General features: G+C 38.6%; 3 protein-coding genes across 3 annotated transcripts in view; 1 reads left to right on the top strand and 2 right to left on the bottom strand.

The window, feature by feature from the left end:
• Nucleotides 1-9: 9 nt before the first annotated feature.
• Nucleotides 10-3,124, bottom strand: LOC121976513 (E3 ubiquitin-protein ligase RGLG2-like). The gene is made up of 11 exons (XM_042528700.1): nucleotides 2,625-3,124; nucleotides 2,271-2,355; nucleotides 2,032-2,175; nucleotides 1,852-1,965; nucleotides 1,669-1,766; nucleotides 1,373-1,452; nucleotides 1,108-1,213; nucleotides 887-1,014; nucleotides 611-794; nucleotides 345-401; nucleotides 10-248 (listed from the first exon to the last, which is right to left on the bottom strand). The coding sequence occupies exons 1-11, from the start codon at nucleotides 2,820-2,822 to the stop codon at nucleotides 168-170; spliced, it is 1,275 nt and encodes a 424-aa protein (XP_042384634.1). The 5' UTR covers nucleotides 2,823-3,124; the 3' UTR covers nucleotides 10-167.
• A 1,454-nt stretch (nucleotides 3,125-4,578) lies between these two features.
• LOC121978649 lies at nucleotides 4,579-7,921 on the bottom strand. Its single transcript, XM_042530965.1, has 4 exons — nucleotides 7,508-7,921; nucleotides 5,738-6,169; nucleotides 5,326-5,626; nucleotides 4,579-4,817 (listed from the first exon to the last, which is right to left on the bottom strand). The coding sequence occupies exons 1-4, from the start codon at nucleotides 7,919-7,921 to the stop codon at nucleotides 4,645-4,647; spliced, it is 1,320 nt and encodes a 439-aa protein (XP_042386899.1). The 3' UTR covers nucleotides 4,579-4,644.
• Nucleotides 7,922-8,673: 752 nt separating this feature from the next.
• LOC121976512 overlaps nucleotides 8,674-23,143 on the top strand; it is a 31,914-nt gene continuing 17,444 nt past the window's right edge. The window contains exon 1 of the mRNA XM_042528699.1: nucleotides 8,674-9,145. Coding sequence (XP_042384633.1) covers nucleotides 8,858-9,145 — 288 coding nt within the window. The 5' untranslated portion in view covers nucleotides 8,674-8,857. The remainder of the gene's footprint in view (nucleotides 9,146-23,143) is intronic.

The raw sequence follows: 23,143 nt of genomic DNA, 5'->3' as shown, positions 1-23,143 counted from the left end.
ATGAATTAATCAAATTTTCCTCAAAAGAATGTCTAAACCTAGCAACACCAAAAAAAATAAACAAAAATTTCAAACACAAAATGACACTAGTCACACTACTATGTCTTATGCAGTGTCTTGCAACAAGACCTCCATAGGAAGGCCTGCAGCAAGGCTTTTCACCTTGATCAGTAGAGCTTTATTCTAGTCTGGATTTCAGTACGGCAAAGAGGGCATGACTGAAGACTTTGGCCACAGGCGGAACATGTCTGCATGAAGTCAAATTAAACAAGAATAAGAATTAGAGGGGCACGGTATTGATAATTTAGTGTGTAAATTGCACGAGTGCTGCTAGAAGTGTTTACCTGGTGCCCACAGCCGAAGACCATGTCTTTTGGATTAGACAAACAAATTGGACAAATCTGGAAGAAAAAAAAAGTGTAATGTATATATGTGAAGAAATTTATCAAAAGCTAATATTCATGAATTTTGATAGTTGAGAACTTGCGCCTTGTTTACTTGGACAGGAGAGAAATAGCATCAAAAAGTAAAGAAGATAAGAGAATGTGGAGGGAAAAATTGCAGACACGCCAAAGTGTTAAATACCAATATTGCGTGTCGAAAGTAATACCTCAATTTCGAAGGCCGATGTTGGTGCAGTTCGTGCACTGGTTTCTGCTCTATAACCAGAATAGGGTGATGAACTTTGATGGAAATTCGATGACTTGGAGCTATCATATCCAAAAGAAGATTTGCTTTGACTTCCAGTGGGGGGAAGAAGAGGTACCCTTCGAGGAGACTTCCCTGTTCGACAACTGCTTGTTCATGGCAGATACGCGCCAAAGAAGAACATAAATTATTACAAATCAATTACATGGGGAAAATCCAGAAACTAGAGAAACCTTACCCCAATATCCCCATGTCTATAGTTGCTTTATATTGAGAAGGTATCTCCATTAATGCTGCGAGAGAAAATGCTGCCTCTTTTCTTGCTAGAGGTATATTCTTTGCCATTATCTCAGTAAAATTGACAAACTGCCGGATAATGAAACTCAATTAAGAGTTATTTCGCAGAGAAACTCAGACTTGTGCATACTTACTTGAATTCAACTCTACTGGTCTTTTTACCTGGAAATTGTCATAGGAACGGGCAGGTATGTTATCGTCAAATTCTTTCATCATGTCCCAAGGACCGTCTCCAACTCCAACTAAGATTATTGACAATGGAAATTCACTGCAATCGTATGAAAAATGTTACTGCTTTAATTCAAAGAATAGAGCACCCAGTTTTCTCAAAAACCACCTGAGGATTGTTGTATCTAATAGTATACATATTCGAAGATGGAAATGATACACTGTTTAGTATTTGATATAACAAGGAGCATAAACAAACCTTGCTCGGACAATAGCATCTATAGTTTTCTGCTCTTGAGAACCAAAGTGACCAAATTGGGTATCTACACTCCTTGTAACCTGCACGATCTAACCATTTAGAGACTGAAATATTTTCAAATAAATCATATCAATAGGTCGTTCCACTCTACCAAAAATTTATTATTGTACTAATCAAGCACCATGAAGAAAGCATTCTCTCCAATAGCAATAGACACACAGACACTAACCATAGCATGTTCATTTCTTATACTTTGGTTTAGGTTACAGAACAAAGAAAATTAGGGAAATATATACCTGTCCATCAGCAATTATCAATAAAACATGGTACTGACCACCAGTCTGTTCCACAATAGTCATAGCCATTTCAATAATTGGTGCAAAAGAGGTCGGGCCTATAGATAGGGTAAAAATTAAGAAAAAATAGGAAAATATATAGTGAAGCATTTCTACCTTGAAAGTAATTGAAAGAACAAATACCAGCCAATCTCAGATGAGGCAGTAGTTCTTTGTATCGTGCCAGAGTATTTTCAAAACCATTACAAGGTTGCTCATTTGGATAAAAACTAAAAACATCTTGATCGTGCGTGGATGCTGGAAAGATCAAATATTTTGGTTGTTAATAAAACACAAGGACAACCATTAGTAGTAAACGTTTACCATCTCCAAACCCAAAGCAAGGAATCAAGTTGTCTTCGTCAAATGCTGATAAGGTTCGTCCAATAATGGAGATTGCTTGTTCATAAGGATTCGGTGTTGTATCTCCAATGTGATGCAAGCTACGGCCACCAAATGAGAATTTGCCTGTCACCAAATTTATCAAACAGCGAGAATCATGACCTATACATAAATAAGTAATAAAGTTCACTGCGATATCAATCTCCATCAGATAGTCTGACCTGTCCACTCATTGCTCTTTGTGAAATCAATGCCTACAATTAAATTAGAGGACTCAAGGCCAGACTCTGCTAGGGCTTCGGTAACCTGCATTAGAAAAATTCAATCAATGAAGAAGATAAGAACGGTTAAATATTTGAATAGATATGGATCTTAAAAACTTGAAACTGTTAACAAGAATAACTGATTGAATATAGAAAATTGATCCAGGGAAGTAATCAGAGAAACCGCAAAAGAGAAACACTCATGTTGACAATTTGGTTAATTACAGATCATGGATGGAGAGCAAAATGATTTTTTTTTTTCGGCAGCAAGTTTCTGAAGATATTTGAGCAGCAGTTTTATGATCAAATTACCTGCTCCAAAGTCTCGTAGTTGTCGCTTATTCGCGAATACCTCCGTTCAATCCTCGGCCGCGGATCATTCGATCGAACGGCAGCAGGAGCGGAGTGGTGGTTGCTGTTCGAATTTCGATACTGAGTCACTTGCCGGGACTGGGCGTAGCTACGAGAATCCGTCTCCTGCGAGAATCCCTTGGCGCATTTCGCTCCCATCAAGGACAGAAACAATCGTCTCAACTACGAAATCGATTCTTCGCAAAAAAAAAAAAAAAATACAACAATCGGAGGACAGATGGATCAGGCGATAGGTTTCAGGATAAAATAAGAGAGAGAGGACACGCTGGAGAATCGAGACGTCTTGCTTGCAGCAATGATGAATGCGATCGGCGTAGATGACGTGAAAGTTCGTCGTTGACGTGATTTGGGCGGAACGACGGCGGCGTCGATTGCAAGAAATCGAAGAGGAGGAGCACGAAGAGGCGGTCGACGGTTGCGGACTAGACTTCATCTCGATCTTTCCTGCGTTCAACACGTGCTGACACTCTTTTTAAAAAAAAAAAAAAAATCAAATGGCGATTTACTATTTTTTTAATAATTTAGGCGATTTACTTAACAGCCTTTTTGGATAATAATCTGAAAAATAAAGTGGCTAACTTATTATTTTTTATATGGATATTTTACTTGAATGGTTAAACTAAATGGATACTTGTAAATTTGAATTCAACTTGTTGATGAATTAGATATTAGTAAACATTTGATTATCATGAAAACATTTGACTATCAAAATAAATTAGAAAGTGTTCATATAAATTTATCATGAATATTCTTACAATTATCTTTCTATTAAATCGATTAATTTTAAAGATATTTTTTTATTGACTATCAAAATAAATTAGAGAGTGTTGAACGATTATGTTTATATTGGAGAAAAGTTTTTACTGTGAGTATTCTTCGAAATTTTTAGCTAAAAAAAACCTGCACCATCCCCCGATGGTTCGTTGTTATCTTTAAATTGTAGGGGATATTGGTCAAATTTAACTTCGGCCTTATCAAAATTAGGTATTTTACGTGTTTGTATAAAAATCAAAATGGATACAATATTTTAATTAATTAATTTTAAAAAATGGATTTTTTTTTTCTCCATTTCTACGCGTTTGTATAAAAATCAAGTTCAACCAAGACGCCGAGTCATCCCTGGTTTTCATAATATTGGTAGAATTTTTTGCTTATTTAGTTGATTAATTATAGAAACTTTTGAATATATTTGTAGAGAAGCAGAAAAAAAAAAACAGCCAAGAAACACCTCTAATTAAAAATGAGGAAATAATATTTTGTTGACGATTAAAAAAGTAAAATTTATTTTATTCTCCTTTCGATATATATTTTTTTCGATTTAACTCTTCATGCTACAGAAAATAAATAACTGTCTATTTTTTAAAAAAAATTCAGGTATCTCATTCTTCAAATCAATTAATTTTAAAAATAACTGATTCGACTCTACAAAAATTTTTCATCAAGTAAATTGAAAATCGTTCCCAGACAAAATACCTACCTACTCGCTGCGGAGTTGAGAAGAACATCAACCTTTATTGGCACTAAGCAGAAAGATACAATATTTACACGCGTGTGATTCATGTGAATTCACAAAAAAAAAAAAATCACAGTGTAGATTGTTTTATACATGGAAATTTAGCAACAGATTTGATACACAAAATGAATCACTCTGAACAAAAAAAAATCACAGTGTAGATGGATTCACAAAATTAGTCACTCTGAACCAAGTGACTGACCAAATATAGAGTGGGGTTCTTCTGTGCAAGTCGTGGCTTCATCTCGGCAAACAACGAAGGTACTCTGAACATGGACCATGAACTTATTCACATAAAAGAACAACATGAATTTGAGGGATAGATGGAAGGAAGGGACCAAGCTTTTCTGCATTCTGGATGAGGCATTGTCTTTTGTGCACTTTGCGGCTGATACACCAAGAAAAAAATTCAATGTGTCGTGAACTTCATCCACTCGAAATTACAACTCAAGCTTGTTGCGAGGAATGCACAAAGCCACTCAAAGAAGGAAATACTAAAGTTTCGCTAAGCACAAAAAGCACAAGGGTCAACTCAAAGAAGAAAATTGTACTGATCATTGTTCGGTCAACTGTCCATCCAAAGATTGTAATGCCTCCGGGGTTGGACTGCAGATAAATAACTGTAAAAGCAATAGGGAAACATAAGGATGGAACAGAGAGGTTACAGAAACAAATCTGTATCGAGGATACTCTCAACAGATGTTTTATCATGAGCTATGCTGCAAAAAAAGAAACAATGTACCGAAGCACCTTTTGGCAGTTGAGAAGAACTATGCACATAGTTAATAAAGAGAATTTAGGCAAAGCAAGCTTCATACCATATGCCTCAGCAGATAAATGACAATTATGCTTGAATATCAATTGCATTAGCAAGTTGAAAATGCAAAATATCAGTATTTCTTAATTAAAAAAAAATTATTTGCAGACTTCTCTCACCAAACATTTTGATACAAAAGCTATTCACTTTCTTGCATGTCTGTGGATGGTGGCAAATTATTTCTAGCAACTTAAGTTCTTTAGAATTTGCCATGACATGATGGCAAGATATCAAGTCAAGACTTTGATGCTTCTTAATAGCTTTAGTCCAAAAGAACTAAACAATATAGAGAAAAAGTAAATGCTACGTACCAAGAGCTTGCCGTTTGTGATATGAGGGCATAAAAGAAGCCAGATGAGCATTATTAAACATTGTCGAATTTTCTAGTGATTCCAAATCATTCTCAGAATAATCTCTCGACGAGGAACACGCTGAAACATCCTCCATATTCCCTGATACACTTGTATCCTGCACTTGCGATTTAGTCGGACAGCATGTTGCATAGGCATGCCATCTACTAGCTAAGGATCCGATGCGTTGAGCCCTATGGGAAATTTTGGATGCTGCATTTAAACAGAGAACTATAACAACAACTTGAACAACAGATGAAACCTGTTAATATAAAACATATAAATTAATTTCCATATTCAAAGGTATCTTTGAAGAAAAACCAGGAACTTGTATGTGAAAATAAAAAGGACTAGTATACCAGTTTTAACTTACAGCTAAGCTTCCAGCATTAGTGAAATTGATCTTCCCACTATATCTAGTGATTTGAAAAAGGGTGGCAAATTGACTGACTGTGACAACCGAGAAAATGGAAAGCAGAAATATGCGGAACCTATGACTTATTTTTGAAAGATAGAAATGTAGGCGCGCATGTTCCTCCAAACACTCAAAAGTTTCTACATCTCTTTCCAAAAGCTTTCCATAGTCTTCGAAGTGAATAATTTGTAAATTACATATAAGATTGAACGACATACAAGCTGATAAAAGAATGATTGTTAAATAAACCCATGAAATCATTGAAGCTACCAAAACTGTTGTTGATCTCCATGTGGTCTCATAGAAGGTATACACAAAGCGGATAATTTCACGGGCGGTCATTACAAGAAAGCATGGCAATATCCACCAAAGTAGCAAATGAAAGAATTCCTGCCATTTGGTACACAATAAATCCTCAGTCAAGATCAATGAGAGGTAAGAAATTATCAGCCCAAACTGACCACATTCTCTTCCAACATCATCATTTACCATAAGGATAATAGATGTTGATTTGAAAATGAATTTACATGTTATGATTAATTTTTATTATAACAAACAATGAAAATATTTCCTTTAACTCTCCCTGATATACATTCAAACCACGTTTAATGAGACTTCTAAGAAGTAAATTCTCATGCAGGCGAATTCTAATTTAAGAAAACAATAAAAAAGCAACGGTCCATTGTCAAAGTCCAATGATGTCAACTAGACAAGGAAAGAAATATGCTTCCTCATGTACATAAAAGTTCTTGATATACTATTTGAAATTGTTCATTCATTATACATCCAAACCACGTTTAATGAGACTTCTAAGAAGTAAATTCTCATGCAGGCGAATTCTAATTTAAGAAAACAATAAAAAGACAACGAGCCATTGTCAAAGTCCAATGAAGTCAACTAGACAAGGAAAGAAATATGCTTCCTCAGGTACATAAAAGTTCTTGATATACTATTTGAAAATGTTCATTCAATCAAATAAATATTAATTGAACCTTATAAGGGACAAATGGAGACGATGTGTGACATCTAGAAGCGGCACAAGCACATCAAATGAACTCATTTATTTCAATCAGATAGCTGATTTTCTTCTTACAGCTTATAGTGCAGTAATATCTGCTACTCTCAGTTGTTAACCCAAATAGACTATGATTCACTGAGTGATTGAGTCATATCCATGTAAATTAAAACTCTAAAGGAAGCCCAAAACGCAATAAAGGAAATAGTAACTAGTGTTAGATAATCAAATTTGCAGCATTTCTTTTCACCAAATGCTTCCAAGCGACTAAGGTCCGTGAAAACAAACAAAAAAGTCACACATAATTTTCCTTAGCCAACAATTGATCCAATGTATTTAAACAAGAACAATAAAACGAGAAAATTATTTCCATAAATCTCGCCATTCATTAAAAAGGCCCAAGGTTCAATTTCTTTGTCCATGCTGATTCTTTTGGTTATTATCAGCCTTGAACAATAAGAAACATTTTTATATCAGTTGATCAATTTAGTTTAAAGCAGAATCATGAAACGAGATAATCTGTTTGCATAATTCACACTATTCGTTCAAAAGCTCCAGAGTATTAATTTTTTTGCCATGCTTATCTGATTGATTATAGTCAACCGTGAACGATCCGAAAGAATTTTTTAGCAATTGCTGTGCTATAACAGCAAGATAAAGGAAAAGGGAGATGATCGATCTGAGAAGCAAAAGAAAAATCGAAAAAACCCAACCTGGATTTTTCGGACATACTCCTTCTGAAATCTCTGGACATGGCCGTGGTGCTGATCCACGAACAAGAATCTCCGAATCCCGTACTTGAGAAGGTTATGCGAGATGCAAACAAGGGAGACGGCGGCGAGAGAGACCTCAGAGAGGAGGACGCAGAGCTCGAACTGCTCCACTTTGAACTCTTCGCAGACGGAGGGAGAGCACTGGGAGAGGAATATTGCAGCACATGGGACGGCAACTCCGAGAAGGAGGAAGGCGGCCCAGGATGCGGCGATGCGGGCCTGCGAGGAGGTGGAGTCAGGGAAACCGAGCAGACAGAGGAAGCCCTCGAGGCGGTGGAGTGCAACGTCAATATCATCCAACCCTCCCTCATCCGGGGTTGCCACCAGCGGAGCGTTGTCTGCGCCGGCGTCCATGGCCGGCCACGATTTGCTCGAGAAAGAGAATGAACGCACGTAGGTAGAGAGAGAAGGCCTGGGTTTTAAAGCGCTCCAGCTGACGACTTTGTGATGACACGAATTGAGACACGAAGGCGCATGCTCCCAGGCCCCAGCACCACGGCGATGTGACTTTACTCGTTTGGTTCGAGCCGTTCCTTACTGGTACTAATTAAAAGCGTCGTGGTTTTCTATTTGAAAGAAAAATAATTAATAAATTTAATTCCCAAAAAATATAGGAAAAAAGAATCTCCCGGATCGATTCAAAGCTTCTGAATTTTGACCCAAACAAACATCTTTGTGTTTACTTTTATTTATCTAATATTTTAAAGTAAAAAAAACACTTTTTTTCCTCGTGAGTTCAATAATGTTTTTATTTTAAAAATAATAATAAGAAAAAACAAGTCTTAGTTATCTTGCTTATTATGCGATCCAATTAAGTTCGTCACACAGCACGATATCTATAAAGTCCAACCATATATTTGTTAATTAAATATGAAGAAGAAAATATATAAATATTTCTTCAATAATTCAATATTATATAATTTACATAATAAAAAAAATCAAAAAACCTCAAAAATAATATAGATTGCCATTCTAGTTGACACATCATGTAAACCAGCACAACACAACCGAAAGGCTCGAAACCTAACAACTATACATATTTAAATGGAATATAATAAATAAATGAAATAAATAAATATTTTAAAATTTTCCCTTCAATAATAAATTCTAAATTCTAGAGCCATCGATGGACCAATACAATTGCCCATCGCACGCGCACACCGCCACGCTTTTGTTTGCTTCTTCGGTAAACAGCGCGGACCCTCACGACAACGTTCCCCTCCCCCTTCCGTCGTCACGTGCCCAGCTCACGGTGGTAGGTCCGCCATCCGCGGCCCGCCGTCGGAGCCCATGGCGGCGGGACTGCTGCTGCTGCTGAGGAGCTTGAGGCGGGCGACTCTAGTCTCGGCGGCGCTGGACCTGGCCGTGGCGGCGCTCGGGGTCGCGATGGCCGCGGCCGTCCTCTGCGGCTGGCGGGAGAGGGCACCCGCCTCTGCGGCTGCAGGGGTGGCTGCGGCAAAGATCGTGGCCATGGCTTGGGCGGGGATCAAGCAAGGGGCGGCGGCGGCGGTCGTTGCGTCGCGGTCCGTTGGGGACGCCCACCTCGTGGAGGACGACGACTTCCGGAGATTGAGAAAGGTAACTTTTTTATTTCTTTATTTAAAAAAAAAAGACAATTTTACTGCCTCAGTAAATTCCTTTCCCATCGTAAATTCCTTAAACTCTGATATAAAATTTCATAAATATTAAATTAAAATTAAATTAAATTAAACGAAATTATTTCACCAAATAACTAGAGCTATAAATGAATGGAACTGTAATATGTTAAAATTTATTTGATAGGGTAGTTGACCCGAGCTTAAAATGAATTAAGGAGGTATTTGGTTCTCTCCTAGGAATAGGAATCGGAATGAGAATCATTGTAGTGTGGAATGGGAATGAGTATGAGCATGGATATCACTCTTAAAAGTAATGTTTGGTTAATTGCATATTTTCTATCGGAATAAATCAAAATTTTATTTTTTACCCTTAAAGAAAAATAAGAGAAAAAATTAGATGAGATAGAAAAATATGATGACAAAGAATGAGGAGAGAGAAAATATGATGAGAGAGAAAGTATGATGAGAAAAAAGAAGGAAGAGAGTGCGATGGAAGAGATAGAGGGGAGAGAAAGTATGATGAGAGAGAAAGTGTAATGAGAAAAAAAAAGCGGAAAGAGAGTGTGATAGGAGAGATTAAGGAGAGAGAAAGGGTGTGATAAAATGATGAGAGAGAAAATATGATGAGAGAGAACAAGGAGAGAGAAGTGATATGAAAGAAAAAAATAAATAAATATATTTTGATATTTGATATTAAGGGAGAAAATTTAAGTTTTAGGTCAAGGGTATTTTTGGAATAAGGGAATATTTTGATTGATGAAAATAGGGTAATAACTCATTGAAGGGGAGGTACATGGGAATGGGTTATTACCCAATTTCAAGGATTCATTCCCTTATTTGTATTCCTATTCCTATAATTCAAACATTAACAATGGCAATCAATGATTCTCATTCTCATTCCCTACTCTTATTCCCCTAAACCAAACGCCCCCTTAAGTTCTTGAAATAATTATTCAAGTTGGGTTTGGTTTATTTTTTATAAGTTTGAGCTTATTTGAATCTTGGCTTGAGCTTAGTTCATTTAGATGTTATCGAGCTCGTAATTCAAATTTGGCTTGAACTTGATTTGAGCTTAGCTCGAGCTTGATTACAGCTTAATTCGTTTAGATGTTATTGAGCTCTCAATTCAAGTTTGTTTGCTTGTTTGAAATTTTTAATTATTTGATTGATTAATGAACTTATAATTTAAATTTATTTATTTATTTTATTTTATTATTTATTTAACATATTGAAAAAAAAATTATTAATAAATATAATTCATGAATATTGTTCACGAATGTTATTAATGAACATTGTTCATAAATATTATTTAATAACGTTAATGAGCTGAACACATATGTATTCAAACTTATTTATTTAGTTTAATAAGTTGTTTAAATTGAACGAACATGAATAAACTTTTATCAAGTCAAATATTAAATTTGGTCATGAACATTTGATTCATTTACAGTCCTATAAATAGTATAATAATAAAACTAGTTTTATCCGATACTGAATTATCTTTTTCTAAAGTTGTAGATAAAACGATTAAAATTAATAATTTTGTTTTTGAGAAAATGTTTTACCATATTAAAAGATTAATACAATTAGTTAAATAGTTATTTATTTTTTAAAATTTATAATTTATTTCTATTGGTAGAACTATTAAAATGAAAATTTTTATCTTTTTTTTCAATATATTTTACAAAAGATAAATACAATTAAGTTAAATAGCTATTTATTTTTTAAAAAAATATTTTTTAAAAAATTAGACTGATTGTTTATGAATGAAGGTTTTCGGCCAATATTAAAAAGTACTACAATATTAATATTTGATAAACAAATAGGAAAATTTTATTTTACCTTAATATCTTATTATTGTTTTAAATTCCTACATAATAAATATTTTAATGAGCTTTATAACAGCTAAAACTATACCGTCAGCTGATAGAACATCTGAATTATTAAAAAAAATAAATAAAAATAAATAAAAATCAAAGGATATGATAAATCATTACGGGAAAGGATCTTCTAGTCCGTAAATATTAGATTATTCCTTGATCTAATATTTACATTGGTGGGAGACAATGACCTCTACCTGTTTAACATGTAGGGGTCATTACCTTCCACCAATCCACCTTTAGAAGTCATTATAATCAATCAATTTTTTCCTAATCCAAGAGTAGATCATAAAAATGATCCGGAGGATCCCATTCCCATCATTTTAAAATCATACTTAAAATTTGAACCCATTAACAATAAATGTTCTAAAGGTTGATTTTTAAATAGAGTGATCCTACACTTTTTAAAAGAATATAAATATCGAGATTTCTTCCAACAACAATAGCGTATGCATGAGGATGAAGCAATCAGTAGGACAATTTGTATTGGTTTGGAATCAACTTCGAATTTATCTGCTGCATGAATCATATACAGATTTTTAAATATACTTGGTGGCAAAATAGTGAATACGCTCGTCCCCAGCGCCTCCGTCAATCCGTTCCAGGGTCAACACGGAGGAGATAAATCACGGGCGGCTACTAGTCTTTGGAATAGTGACTAGCACATAAGGGAGACATTTACCTCTGCTTTTGTCGAGATTCGAACCCCAGATCTCATGGTAACAACACCTCATGCGCTAGCCAAATCATCTTAGGTATATACTTGGTGGCAAAAGGCGAATACGTTCACCCCAAACGCCTCCGCCAACCCATCCGAAGGTCAAAACGGAGGAGGTAAATCAGGACGGTTACCAGTCTTTGGAATAGTGACTAGCACATAAGAGAGACATTTATCTCGACTTTATCGAGATTCGAACCCTAAACCTTATGATGATAACACCTTATGCGCTAGCCACTAGATCCATCCGAAAGGATATCTTAGGTATATACTTGAACTATGATCTGATTGATATCTTAGTATATGATTCATTCTAGGTCATTAAGATATGCTTACATGGCTCCATCCCGAGCTAGCCAAATCATCAGAGTCACCTAACACATGCTAAGCCAAGTTACTGAGTGTCGAATAGACCGTGTTCTTGAAATAACGAGGACCAAGAGGACTCGGCAATCGAGAACCAAGAACATGAGCCTAAGTGTCCAATCGCTCATATGAGCTAAGGACTCGGGAACCTGAGCTTGAGTGCTCAATACCCCAGGCTCTGAGAGCATCCATAATGCTCTAACGTTATAACACTCACCACCTCATCAAAAGGCATGGGGTCCACTGCCACATATTCGTTATAACAACACCTTTCTTTCATCCACATCGCTTTTAACGTTAATACTGATTATTCATGGACCCCACCATCCACTCACTCATCTTAAAACTATATCATATTAAATAAATATATTTTAAATATGTTTTAAAATATTTAAATAATTATTTTTTTTTAATAATAATCTTACGTTTAAAAATATAATTTTATTATTTTTCAAAAAAAAAATATTAATTTTTTAGATATATTTATTAAAAAAAATTTGAACGTTTTAAATAACTAGCTGTTATTTTAAAAAAACTTTAAAATCTTTTGTGTTAATCTTTCCCGTTATTTAAAAGTTTTTAAATAACTACATGTTATTTAAAAACAAAAAAAAAAAATTTGCACATGGGGTGGGCCCGCCCTGGCCCACCCCACGAACACTTGAACGTGTTCAAATGCTTGAACGCGTTCAAGCTTTTTAACGCCGCGTTGGCATCTACAACGCGGCATTAATGCACAGTAGCATTATAACGCAGCGTTTAACGCCGCGTTGTAGATGCTCTCAGAGCATCCACAATGCTCTAACGTTATAACATCCACCACCTCATCAAAAGGCATGGGTCTACTGCCACATATTCGTTATAACAACACATTTTTTTCATCCACGTCCCTTTTAACGTTAATACTCATTATTCATGGACCCCACCATCCACTCACTCATCTTAAGACTATATATATTAAATAAATATATTTTAAATATGTTTTAAAATATTTAAATAATTATTATTTTTTTAATAATAATCTTACGTTTAAAAATATAATTTTATTATTTTTCAAAAAATATATTAATTTTTTAAATATATTTATTAACAAAAATTTAAACGTTTTAAATAACTAGCCGTTATTTTAAAAAAACTTTAAAATCTTTCATATTAATCTTTCCCGTTATTTAAAAGTTTTTAAATAACTATATGTTATTTAAAAACACAAAAAAAATTTACACATGGGGTGGGCTCGCCCGGGCCCGGCCCACGAACACTTGAACACGTTCAAGCTTTTTAACGTCGCGTTGGCATCTACAATGTGGCGTTAATGCACAGTAGCATTATAACACGGTGTTTAATGCTGCGTTGTAGATGCTCTGAGTACCTAAGCGGCAAGTGCGAAGCCACATACAAGTGGTACCCTAACTTTAGCCAGGGCCCACTTGAAGGTTATTGTAATTTCTTTTCTATATGTAATTATTTAGCATGCAAATTTTGCGATTGGTCCATGATAGCCCAGGGAATTTTTTTTTTTGTTATTTGGCGTTAAAAGTTTTTAACCTGACCAGACTCAAATTCTTGGCCCAAGTAAAGGGAATGAGATCCTCTGGATCATCTTTTTTGATCGATTTTTGGAACAAGAATGATGGATTGGTTGTTAGGATCTTTCGTACGGCTAGAGAGGGGGGTGTGAATAGCCGCCCCAAATCGCTCTCGTTTCTTCCTACAATTAGGTTAGTCGCAGCGGAAAATACAAAGAAACGAAAGAGAAGAAAACCAAACCTTAACACGAGGATGTAACGAGGTTCGGAGATTAGGGCTCCTACTCCTCGGCGTGTCCGTAAGGTGGACGAGTCCGGTCAATCCGTCGGTGGATGAGTCCCCGGAGAACCGGCTAATACAATATACTCCTTGTGGGTGGAGAAACCTCGCCACAAACGTTTGCAACAGCAAACAAAGAGTACAAGAGCAGTAAGAAAAGCAATACAATATGAATACAATCGCACTCTACCAATTGCTTGCTTTCTTGTCGACTGGAGGTGAAGCAGCAACTTCACGCGACGCCTACAACAGCAGGAACCCAGCCGGAAGCTCACGCGAAGCTTTGGAGGAGCTCAACAAAGCTCAAGCACAGCAGCACTTAGAACAGCAAGAAGGAAGAAGAAGATCTATTCGCACAGAAGATGCCTCGATCCTTTATACCTGCGAAGAAGAGAAACTAACCGCTGTGTCGCAACGGCTAGAACCTGATCGGTCTGACCGATCGGCCTAAGCGCATGAGGCTTGTTTGTCACCGATCGGTCCCGCATCGATCGGTGTCGCGATCAGCCCGATCGGTCAGCGGACCGATCAGAGACCTCCGAGTATATGACCGATCGGCCGCCTCACCCGATTCACGGTCTGGACCCGGACCGAGTCAAGAAGATGGATCGGTCGGCAGACCGATCCACGGTTTCTTCTCGCGAGCTGATTTCGGACCACAGTTGAAATTCAGCCATCAGCACGCCCGATCGGTCACCGGACCGATCGAGGCAAGCGCTGTCACTGGATCGGTCACCGGACCGATCCAACTCGGTTTAGAGTGCCCTCTCTAACCTAGTTCGGAGAACGAGCTACCGAGCCCTCTCCGACTCCATATGCCAAGCTTCACTCACTTGGACTTCTCAACACCGGATGTCCGATCACCCTTGATCCATTTTCCCTTGCCCGGCTTCACTCACCGGGACTTTCCACCGGCTTCACTCACCAGATTTCACACTGCCTAACATCCCAGTTAGGACTTTCTCATTCACCTAGCTTCACTCACTAGGATTTTCACCGGCTTCACCAGGATTTCCAATCTGCGGCTTCACTCACCGGGACTTTATTGCCCGGCTTCACTCACTGTGACTTTCCTCCCAGCTTCACTCACCAGACTTCCAAACGCCTAACATCCAGTTAGGACTTTCCATCCTGGCTTCACTCACTGGACTTTCCAACCGCCTAACATCCCAGTTAGGACTTTCCACCGCCTGGCTTCACTCACTGGGACTTCTCCATGCCAAGTCTTCATACTTGGACTTTTCCTGCCAAGTCTCCATACTTGGACTTTTCCCGCCAAGCTCCTCGCTTGGACTTTTCCATGCAAGTCTCCATACTTGGACTTCTCCCGTGCCAAGCTCCCCTGGACTTTTCCGTGGCAAGTCTCCATACTTGGACTTTTCGCGTGCCAAGCTCCCTCCTTGGACTCTTGCCAAGTCTCCATACTTGGACTTTTCCAAGCTCCTGCTTGGACTTTTCCGTGCCAAGTCTCCATACTTGGACTTTTTCCGAATCAGTCAACCAGTCAACCTTGACCTATGGTTGCACCAATAATCTCCCAAACATCTATTCTTGTCCCATATCAAGAATAGAACTCTCTCACGAGTGTCAAACATCAACATGCAACACAACTAGGTCAACCTTGACCTAAGGTTGCACCGACAATCTTCCCAAGTCAAACATCAAAATACAACTCGAGTCAAGTCAACTCGAGTCGGGTCAACCAAGTCAACCTTGACCTAAGGTTGCACCAACAATCTCCCCCTTTTTGATGTTTGACAAAACCATAATCAAGTTAGGTTAACCCGATAACCTAACTTAGGTTTTCCAACCATCTTCCAATGTCCAATGTTCTTTCCTTGAACATTCTCTAGACATTCTCCCCTTAGGTTAACCTGATAACCTAACTTGGGTTCTCTAATAATTCTCCCCCTTTTTGACACACATCAAAAAGTATTCCAATGTTCTTCCTCGAACATTCCTTGACAATCTTCCCCTAGCTTAGGTTAAACCGATAACCTAACTTGGGTTCTCCAATAATTCTCCAATGAACACTCTCCCCTTTTTGACACACATCAAAAAGAATAAGGAGGGTATCAAGGTCAAGAGTTTCTTCCTAATGAAAGTCCCATACCTTTCATTGAAACTCTTATTTTCCCCTTGATACTAAGCTCAACAGTCCACTTAGTGATAATCCCATATCACTAATCCTCAAGGAGTAAAAACTCCCCCTAAAAGTCAACTCCCCTTGACTAATAGTTAAAACTCCCCCTAAAGGCCAACTCCCCCTTGACCATTGCACCAACAATGTCTTGGAGAGTTTCAAACCTTTAGAAATCTAAAAACCAACTTTCAGCCGAAATTTCAGACATGCAGTCGAATTTCAGCACATTGGCACGCTATCAGACCTCACTGGATCGGTCACCAGACCGATCAGGATCCCATTGGATCGGTCCCCAGACCGATCCACATTCACTGGGATCGGACTGCCTCTTACTGGATCGGTCTCCGGACCGATCCACACCTCCCTGGATCGGTCCAGTGACCGATCCACTCCTTTCTGGATCGGTCCAGTGACCGATCCAAGCTCCCTTATCAGAATTCCTGAATTTCCTTTACCCGAAATTCAGAAACCCATAAACAATTCCAGAAAATTTCAAAAATTATGAAACTTTGAGGATACACTCCTCATAACATATACAATCATGGAAAAATAGTTTTCTATGAAAATAACTTCCATTTTTCAATCTTGATACAAAGTTCAAAAACTTTGAAATAGTTCAAGTTTTAACTCAACTTTGTATCACAATGTTCAATGATGAATGCAATCACTAAGATGGCTTCATCAAGGTTTTCCAAATCAATTTCAAAATGATTTTAAACCTTTTAATTTAGGACCACAATCTTAGGGCTAAATGTACATGACTTGTACACAAGCTTTCCCTATGATCCCCAATTTCTTGAATTAGGCTCATCTAGGTACAAGAACTATGCACCTTGATCCTAACTCATGATCCTAATATCTCACACACATCTAAGGTGTATCAAACCACATTCAAGTCAATTTGATGTGAGATATGGGTTAAGGTCAACTTAGGCTAAGTTCTCATGCATTTTCTAAACTACACTTTGATCTCAATATCAAAATGTGTTTTTATCCTTAAATCAATTTCATTGATTATTAATGCAAGAGATGATGACATGTCATAAATGATATCATAAGTAAAAACATGTGCCAATGTCATGATGTCATGGCATAAAGCTTGAAAACTTAAATAAAGCATGACATATAATAACCTAAGCATTATCATGACATTTCAAATGATCATAAATTAAATATGGTGTCATGACATGGCAAATGGCAAACAACCATGGTAAGTTAACACAAATAAAATACCTAGATTACCTATCTAAGTATCCTTAATCACTTAGCTAACTTAAATTCTAATCCTAGATTGCCCAAAGTGCTCCAAGAAAATGTCAAAACCCAAGTTGGCATTTCTTGATCTCTTGTTTGATTTATACCATTTAAAATTCTACAAGAGTAGCACTTCTAAGTTAAGGCCCGGATTGCCTTGATTACCTAAGAGAATATCAAAATCCCAATTTGATATTTCTCTAGGTTTTTCAAAATTGTGTCAATTTAAAGTAAGATTAATATATTCTCACTTTGGCACAACTTACTCTTCCAAGGAGTGAATGACAAAGATTATTCCATTTCATTTTCAAAGGTTCCCAAAAACCTTGAAAATGCTCCTTGAGTGTCAATTTCCTCAAAGTTGGGTTAACTACCCTTCTTATTGGAGTTGACACTCTCTAACCCATCTATGGGGTAGAGAAAATGCTCCTAGGAACCCAATACCTACTTGAGCTCATTGGGTTCACTAAAAATTCACTAGGGATGACTTCCCTAGCAACCCTCCTAATGACCCTCTTAGGCTTTAAAGCCTTGGTCATTTGGGTCTCATCAAGATCAACTCTAGGGGTGACTCCCCTTGTGACCTTGGTGGTGATCTTCCTAGCCCTAGGTTTTATTCCATAATCGAATGGAACATTGTGGTAAGTGGGCTTGACCACTTGGGACTTAGGTTTGTGACCCAAACCTTTCTTGTCCTTGGGCTTTGGTTTTTGACCCTTAAACCCTAGAGATGACTTCTCCAAGTTCTTAAGAGCCTTTTCCAAAGTATCAAGTCTTGACCTCAAGACTTGATTCTCCTTCTCTAATACCTCAATTTTTGATTTGTCATTTTTCTTTGAGGTATTCCTAGGCATGTGTCTAGTTGTTTTGGGGTTTCTACCTAGGTTCTCCTTAGCCTTAGATGAGTTAATTCTAGGGTTAGCATTTCTAGAATTGTTCTTATCTAGGCTAACATGTTTGGCACCTAAGCATGTGTATCGATTTCTAATGTTATCATGCTTATCATTATTGACTAGTGCAATAAAATTTCTAGCATGCATCTTACTAGTATTGCACGAATGAGACTTAAATGATACCTTAGGGTTTGCCTTAGCTCCCCCTATAGAAGTGCTCGGTCTCTTGCCCTTGTGAGGTTGCCTCCCCCTCGGACAATGGCTCCTATAGTGTCCCCTTTGCTTGCATTGGAAGCACACGATGTGCTCCTTGCCCTTGCGTTTCGGGACTCCGGCTTCCTTGACCTTTGGCGCCGGTGGAGTCTTTCTTACCCTCTTTGGACACTTACTCTTGTAGTGCCCAAATTCCCTACACTCAAAACACATTATATGCAATTTACTTAAACTTAAAGTGTTTGAGTTACCTAGGATTGAGGATGAATGGATGTTCTCTTCTTCATCCCTCCCGGAGGTAGAAGCTTCTTCTTCGTGCTCCGAACTTGAGCAAGAGGAACTCTCCTCCTCTTCTTCCTTGGATGTTGAGTAGCCCTCAACTCCCAATTTGCTCCCTCCATGATGTGAGCTACTTGGCTCACTAGGCTCCTCTTCATGGCTTGAAGTGGAGCTCTCCTCATGGTACTTGGCCAAGTTATCCCACAATTCCTTGGCATTGTTGTATTTACCTATCTTACACAAAATATTAGTAGGTAATGAAAATTCAATTGTTTTAGTTACCTCATTGTTGATCGTGGATTGGTGGACTTGTTCCTTCGTCCACTTGTTCTTCTCTAGAGGCTCTCCTTCTTTATCCATTGGAGGAGAAAACCCTTCTTGTACACAAAACCAGTTCAACATATTAGTCCTAAGAAAATACATCATCCTTACCTTCCAATATGTGAAGTTGTCGTTGTAGAAGGGTGGAATCGTGATGTCTTCTCCGAATTGATCCATCTCTAGCTTTGCTCCCACGGGTGTTGATCCGACGAAGAGCGTCCTCGCTCTGATACCACTTGTTAGGATCTTTCGTACGGCTAGAGAGGGGGGTGTGAATAGCCGCCCCAAATCGCTCTCGTTTCTTCCTACAATTAGGTTAGTCGCAGCGGAAAATACAAAGAAACGAAAGAGAAGAAAACCAAACCTTAACACGAGGATGTAACGAGGTTCGGAGATTAGGGCTCCTACTCCTCGGCGTGTCCGTAAGGTGGACGAGTCCAGTCAATCCGTCGGTGGATGAGTCCCCGGAGAACCGGCTAATACACTATACTCCTTGTGGGTGGAGAAACCTCGCCACAAACGTTTGCAACAGCAAACAAGGAGTACAAGAACAGTAAGAAAAGCAATACAATATGAATACAATAGCACTCTACCAATTGCTTGCTTTCTTGTCGACTGGAGGTGAAGCAGCAACTTCACGCGACGCCTACAACAGCAGGAAACCAGCCGGAAGCTCACGCGAAGCTTTGGAGGAGCTCAACAAAGCTCAAGCACAGCAGCACTTGGAACAGTAAGAAGGAAGGAGAAGATCCTCGCACAGAAGATGCCCTTGATCCTTTTATACCTGCGAAGAAGACAGCGAGAAAACTAGCCGTTGTGTCGCGGCTTAGAACCTGATCGGTCTACGCCGATCACCTAAGCGCATGAGGCTTACGTTTGTCACCGATCGGTCCCGGACGATCAGGTGTCGCGATCAAGCCCCGATCGGTCGTGGACCGATCAGAACCTCTGATCGGTCCATAGACCGATCGCCCCTTCTCTACTCCCCTCGCTTCCTGATCGGTCTACGGATCTGGATCGGTCGGAGACCGATCCACGGTTTTCTCTCGCAGTTCTGATCGGTCTCGGACCGATCGATTGCAATGAGCCATCGATCGATTCGATCGGTCACCGACCGATCGGGCAAACGCAGATCACCGGATCGGTCACCGGACCGATCCAACTCCTCGGTTAGAGTGTCCTCTCTAACCTAGTTCGGAGAACGAGCTACCGAGCCCTCTCCGACTCCATATGCCAAGCTTCACTCACTTGGACTTCTCAACACCGGATGTCCGATCACCCTTGATCCATCTGGATTTTCCTGCCGGCTTCACTCACGGGACTTTCCACCGGCTTCACTCACCAGATTTCACACCGCCTAACATCCCGTTAGGACTTTCTCATTCACCTAGCTTCACTCACTAGGATTTTCACCGCTTCACTCACGATTTCAATCTGCCTGGCTTCACTCACGTGACTTTTCCGTCTGTCTGCTTCACTCACCAGGGACTTTCCTTCCCGGCTTCACTCACCAGACTTCCAACTGCCTAACATCCCGTTAGGACTTTCCCAGCTTCACTCACCAGGACTTTCCAACCGCCTAACATCCCAGTTAGGACTTTCCACCGCCTGGCTTCACTCACGGGACTTCTCTCGTGCCAAGTCTTCATACTTGGACTTTTCCGTGCCAAGTCTCCATACTTGGACTTTTCCGTGCAAAGCTCCTGCTTGGACTTTTCCAGCCAAGTCTCCATACTTGGACTTCTCCGTGCCAAGCTCCTGCTTGGACTTTTCCCAAGTCTCCATACTTGGACTTTTCGCGTGCCAAGCTCCCTGCTTGGACTTTTCCAGTGCCAAGTCTCCATACTTGGACTTTTCCAGTGCCAAGCTCCCTGCTTGGACTTTTCCGTTGCCAAGTCTCCATACTTGGACTTTTTCCCGAATCAGGTCAACCAGGTCAACCTTGACCTACGGTTGCACCAATAATCTCCCAAACATCTATTCTTGTCCCATATCAAGAATAGAACTCTCTCACGAGTGTCAAACATCAACATGCAACACAACTAGGTCAACCTTGACCTAAGGTTGCACCGACAATCTTCCCAAGTCAAACATCAAAATACAACTCGAGTCAAGTCAACTCGAGTCGGGTCAACCAGGTCAACCTTGACCTAAGGTTGCACCAACATTGGTGTGAGGTAATGAACCCCACATGTTAAATATGTGGGGGTCATTGCCTCCCATCAATGTAAATATTTGACCAATAAATGGTCCAATACTTATGGACCAGAGAATCCCTTTCCCAAATAGAAGCATCAGGCATTGGTACCCGAGGACTCGAGCTATCGAGCCAGCTCTAGCTGTCGAAATTGCCTAAGCACCCAAACACTAAGGACCTGAGAGGACTCGAGAACTTGACCTTGAGTGTCTAATCGCCCGAGTGAGCTACGGACTCGAGTGTCCGATAGCCTGAGCACAAGTGTTTGATCACTCGAGCACTCAAGAGCCTAGAATTCGGGAGTTTGAGCCTGATAGTTGCATGGGGATCTTTGTACTAAACCTTGGACTTGTGGGATCGAGAACTTAAATTTACAAGGTAACAGACAAATATGTTAGCATAACAAATGTTCTCATTATAGAGCAAAACGGGGTGTGCTCTTTGTTAAATATAAAAGATGCACCCTTTGAGAATGGGTCGGATGATTTTTCATTTTCATCTTCTCCCTATACAAGACAATGATACTAGCTCGTGGGGGGGGGGGGGGTATGTTGTTTTTTCTTCTATCTCATCTTTTTTGCTACTCTTGTCTAGAAGATTTGACTTGAGCGTCAAAGGAGTTTGTCGAGGTTCAATTCGATCCTCTTCTAACCAATATTTTGAAAATCGGACCGGTCACTGAACCGGTGCGATGATCGGGTCGAGATTTTTAAGGTTCGATCGGTCAAACCGATGGTTCAACCGTTATATATATATATATATATATATATATCATGCTTCAATCCTGATTAAACCTACGATTTTGAACGATTTTTTATTTTTTTCGGCTTTAATGATGGATCGGACCGGATCAAGGGCCGGTTCGCGGTTCAACCGGTCGGACCGGCCGGTCCGATCCGATTTTCTCAACACTGCTTCTAACATTTTCTTTTGAGCATAAGATGTCAACAGTTAAGAACGTCATCTCAATCCGAACCTGATAACGGACATCTTCCTCATCATTGACTTGTTGCCACACCTCCAACCTATTTGAGCTCTTCGCCGGCCATCAACCCATCACCTGATCATAGTAGAATCACATGTGGCAAAGGGTGACTCAACCTAAGCATTCCTCATCGTCCGCCCAATAGTGAGATGAATGAAATACATTATAGTCACGGAGCCTTCGTTTTTAGATGGAAGGGATTTTATTTCAAAGAGATTATTTCTCCAAAGATTAGATCCCTATTTTATATGTGGAGATTGTTTATCTAATATAAAAAAAAAAAATATGAGCACATTTTTTTTGCGCAAAATAACAAAGTAACTCATTTTTACCAAAAATAACTTTGTCCAAACTATTTCAAAATAATTAGGTCAACGGTAAATTGTGAAAAAATTTCTGATCACAACTTAAACTTTATTCTCAGTCCTCATATTAAAAAATATTTATTCTCACTTCCTAATCAAATATAATAAATATCAATTTACCTAATTGTCCTTTATTTTTTATAGGTATAAAAAGTTCAAAAATAAAATCCAATTCTTCTTAAATTCAGCACATTTGAACTAGAATCTACTATATTTTCTATCAAAATAAGCACAACTTTTTTTTTACTTGACCAATTGATTGACTTGGGATAAATCGATTGGTATGACTCCAAATCGATTGATCAGGTGGAAAAAGATACATACTCATTTTTTTTATAAAAATTATATGTAAGAGAACTGAGTTTTATAAAAATTATATGCAAGAGAACTGAGAAGGTAGAATAATTTGTTATAGAGAGTTTTGAGCCATTTCCATTAGGTCAACAGTGCGAAGAACTATTTTCAGTAAAAAATTATAACAGAGCGGTGTTTTTTTAAAAAAAAAACATTTTTCGATGATAATAATAATAATGGATATTGTTTTAATTTCCTGAGTAA

The sequence above is a fragment of the Zingiber officinale genome, chromosome 4B (assembly GCF_018446385.1).
Source record: "Zingiber officinale cultivar Zhangliang chromosome 4B, Zo_v1.1, whole genome shotgun sequence".
Classification (NCBI taxonomy): Eukaryota; Viridiplantae; Streptophyta; class Magnoliopsida; order Zingiberales; family Zingiberaceae; genus Zingiber; species Zingiber officinale.
The sequence above is the reverse complement of the archived record's forward strand: the minus strand, read 5'-3'. Positions and strand labels throughout refer to the sequence as shown.

Bases quoted from the DNA above. Each gene is read 5' to 3' on its own strand.
- LOC121978649 (XM_042530965.1), bottom strand. From the start codon at position 7,921: ATGGACGCCGGCGCAGACAACGCTCCGCTGGTGGCAACCCCGGATGAG. The intron at 6,170-7,507 runs GTTGGGTTTTTT...ACCAAATGGCAG, and splicing joins AGTATGTCCGAAAAATCCAG to GAATTCTTTCATTTGCTACT. The intron at 5,627-5,737 runs GTAAGTTAAAAC...TTATATTAACAG, and splicing joins CTAATGCTGGAAGCTTAGCT to GTTTCATCTGTTGTTCAAGT.
- LOC121976513 (XM_042528700.1), bottom strand. From the start codon at position 2,822: ATGGGAGCGAAATGCGCCAAGGGATTCTCGCAGGAGACGGATTCTCGT. The intron at 2,356-2,624 runs GTAATTTGATCA...TTTCTAATGCAG, and splicing joins ACTACGAGACTTTGGAGCAG to GTTACCGAAGCCCTAGCAGA. The intron at 1,453-1,668 runs GTATATATTTCC...TAGATCGTGCAG, and splicing joins TGATAATTGCTGATGGACAG to GTTACAAGGAGTGTAGATAC.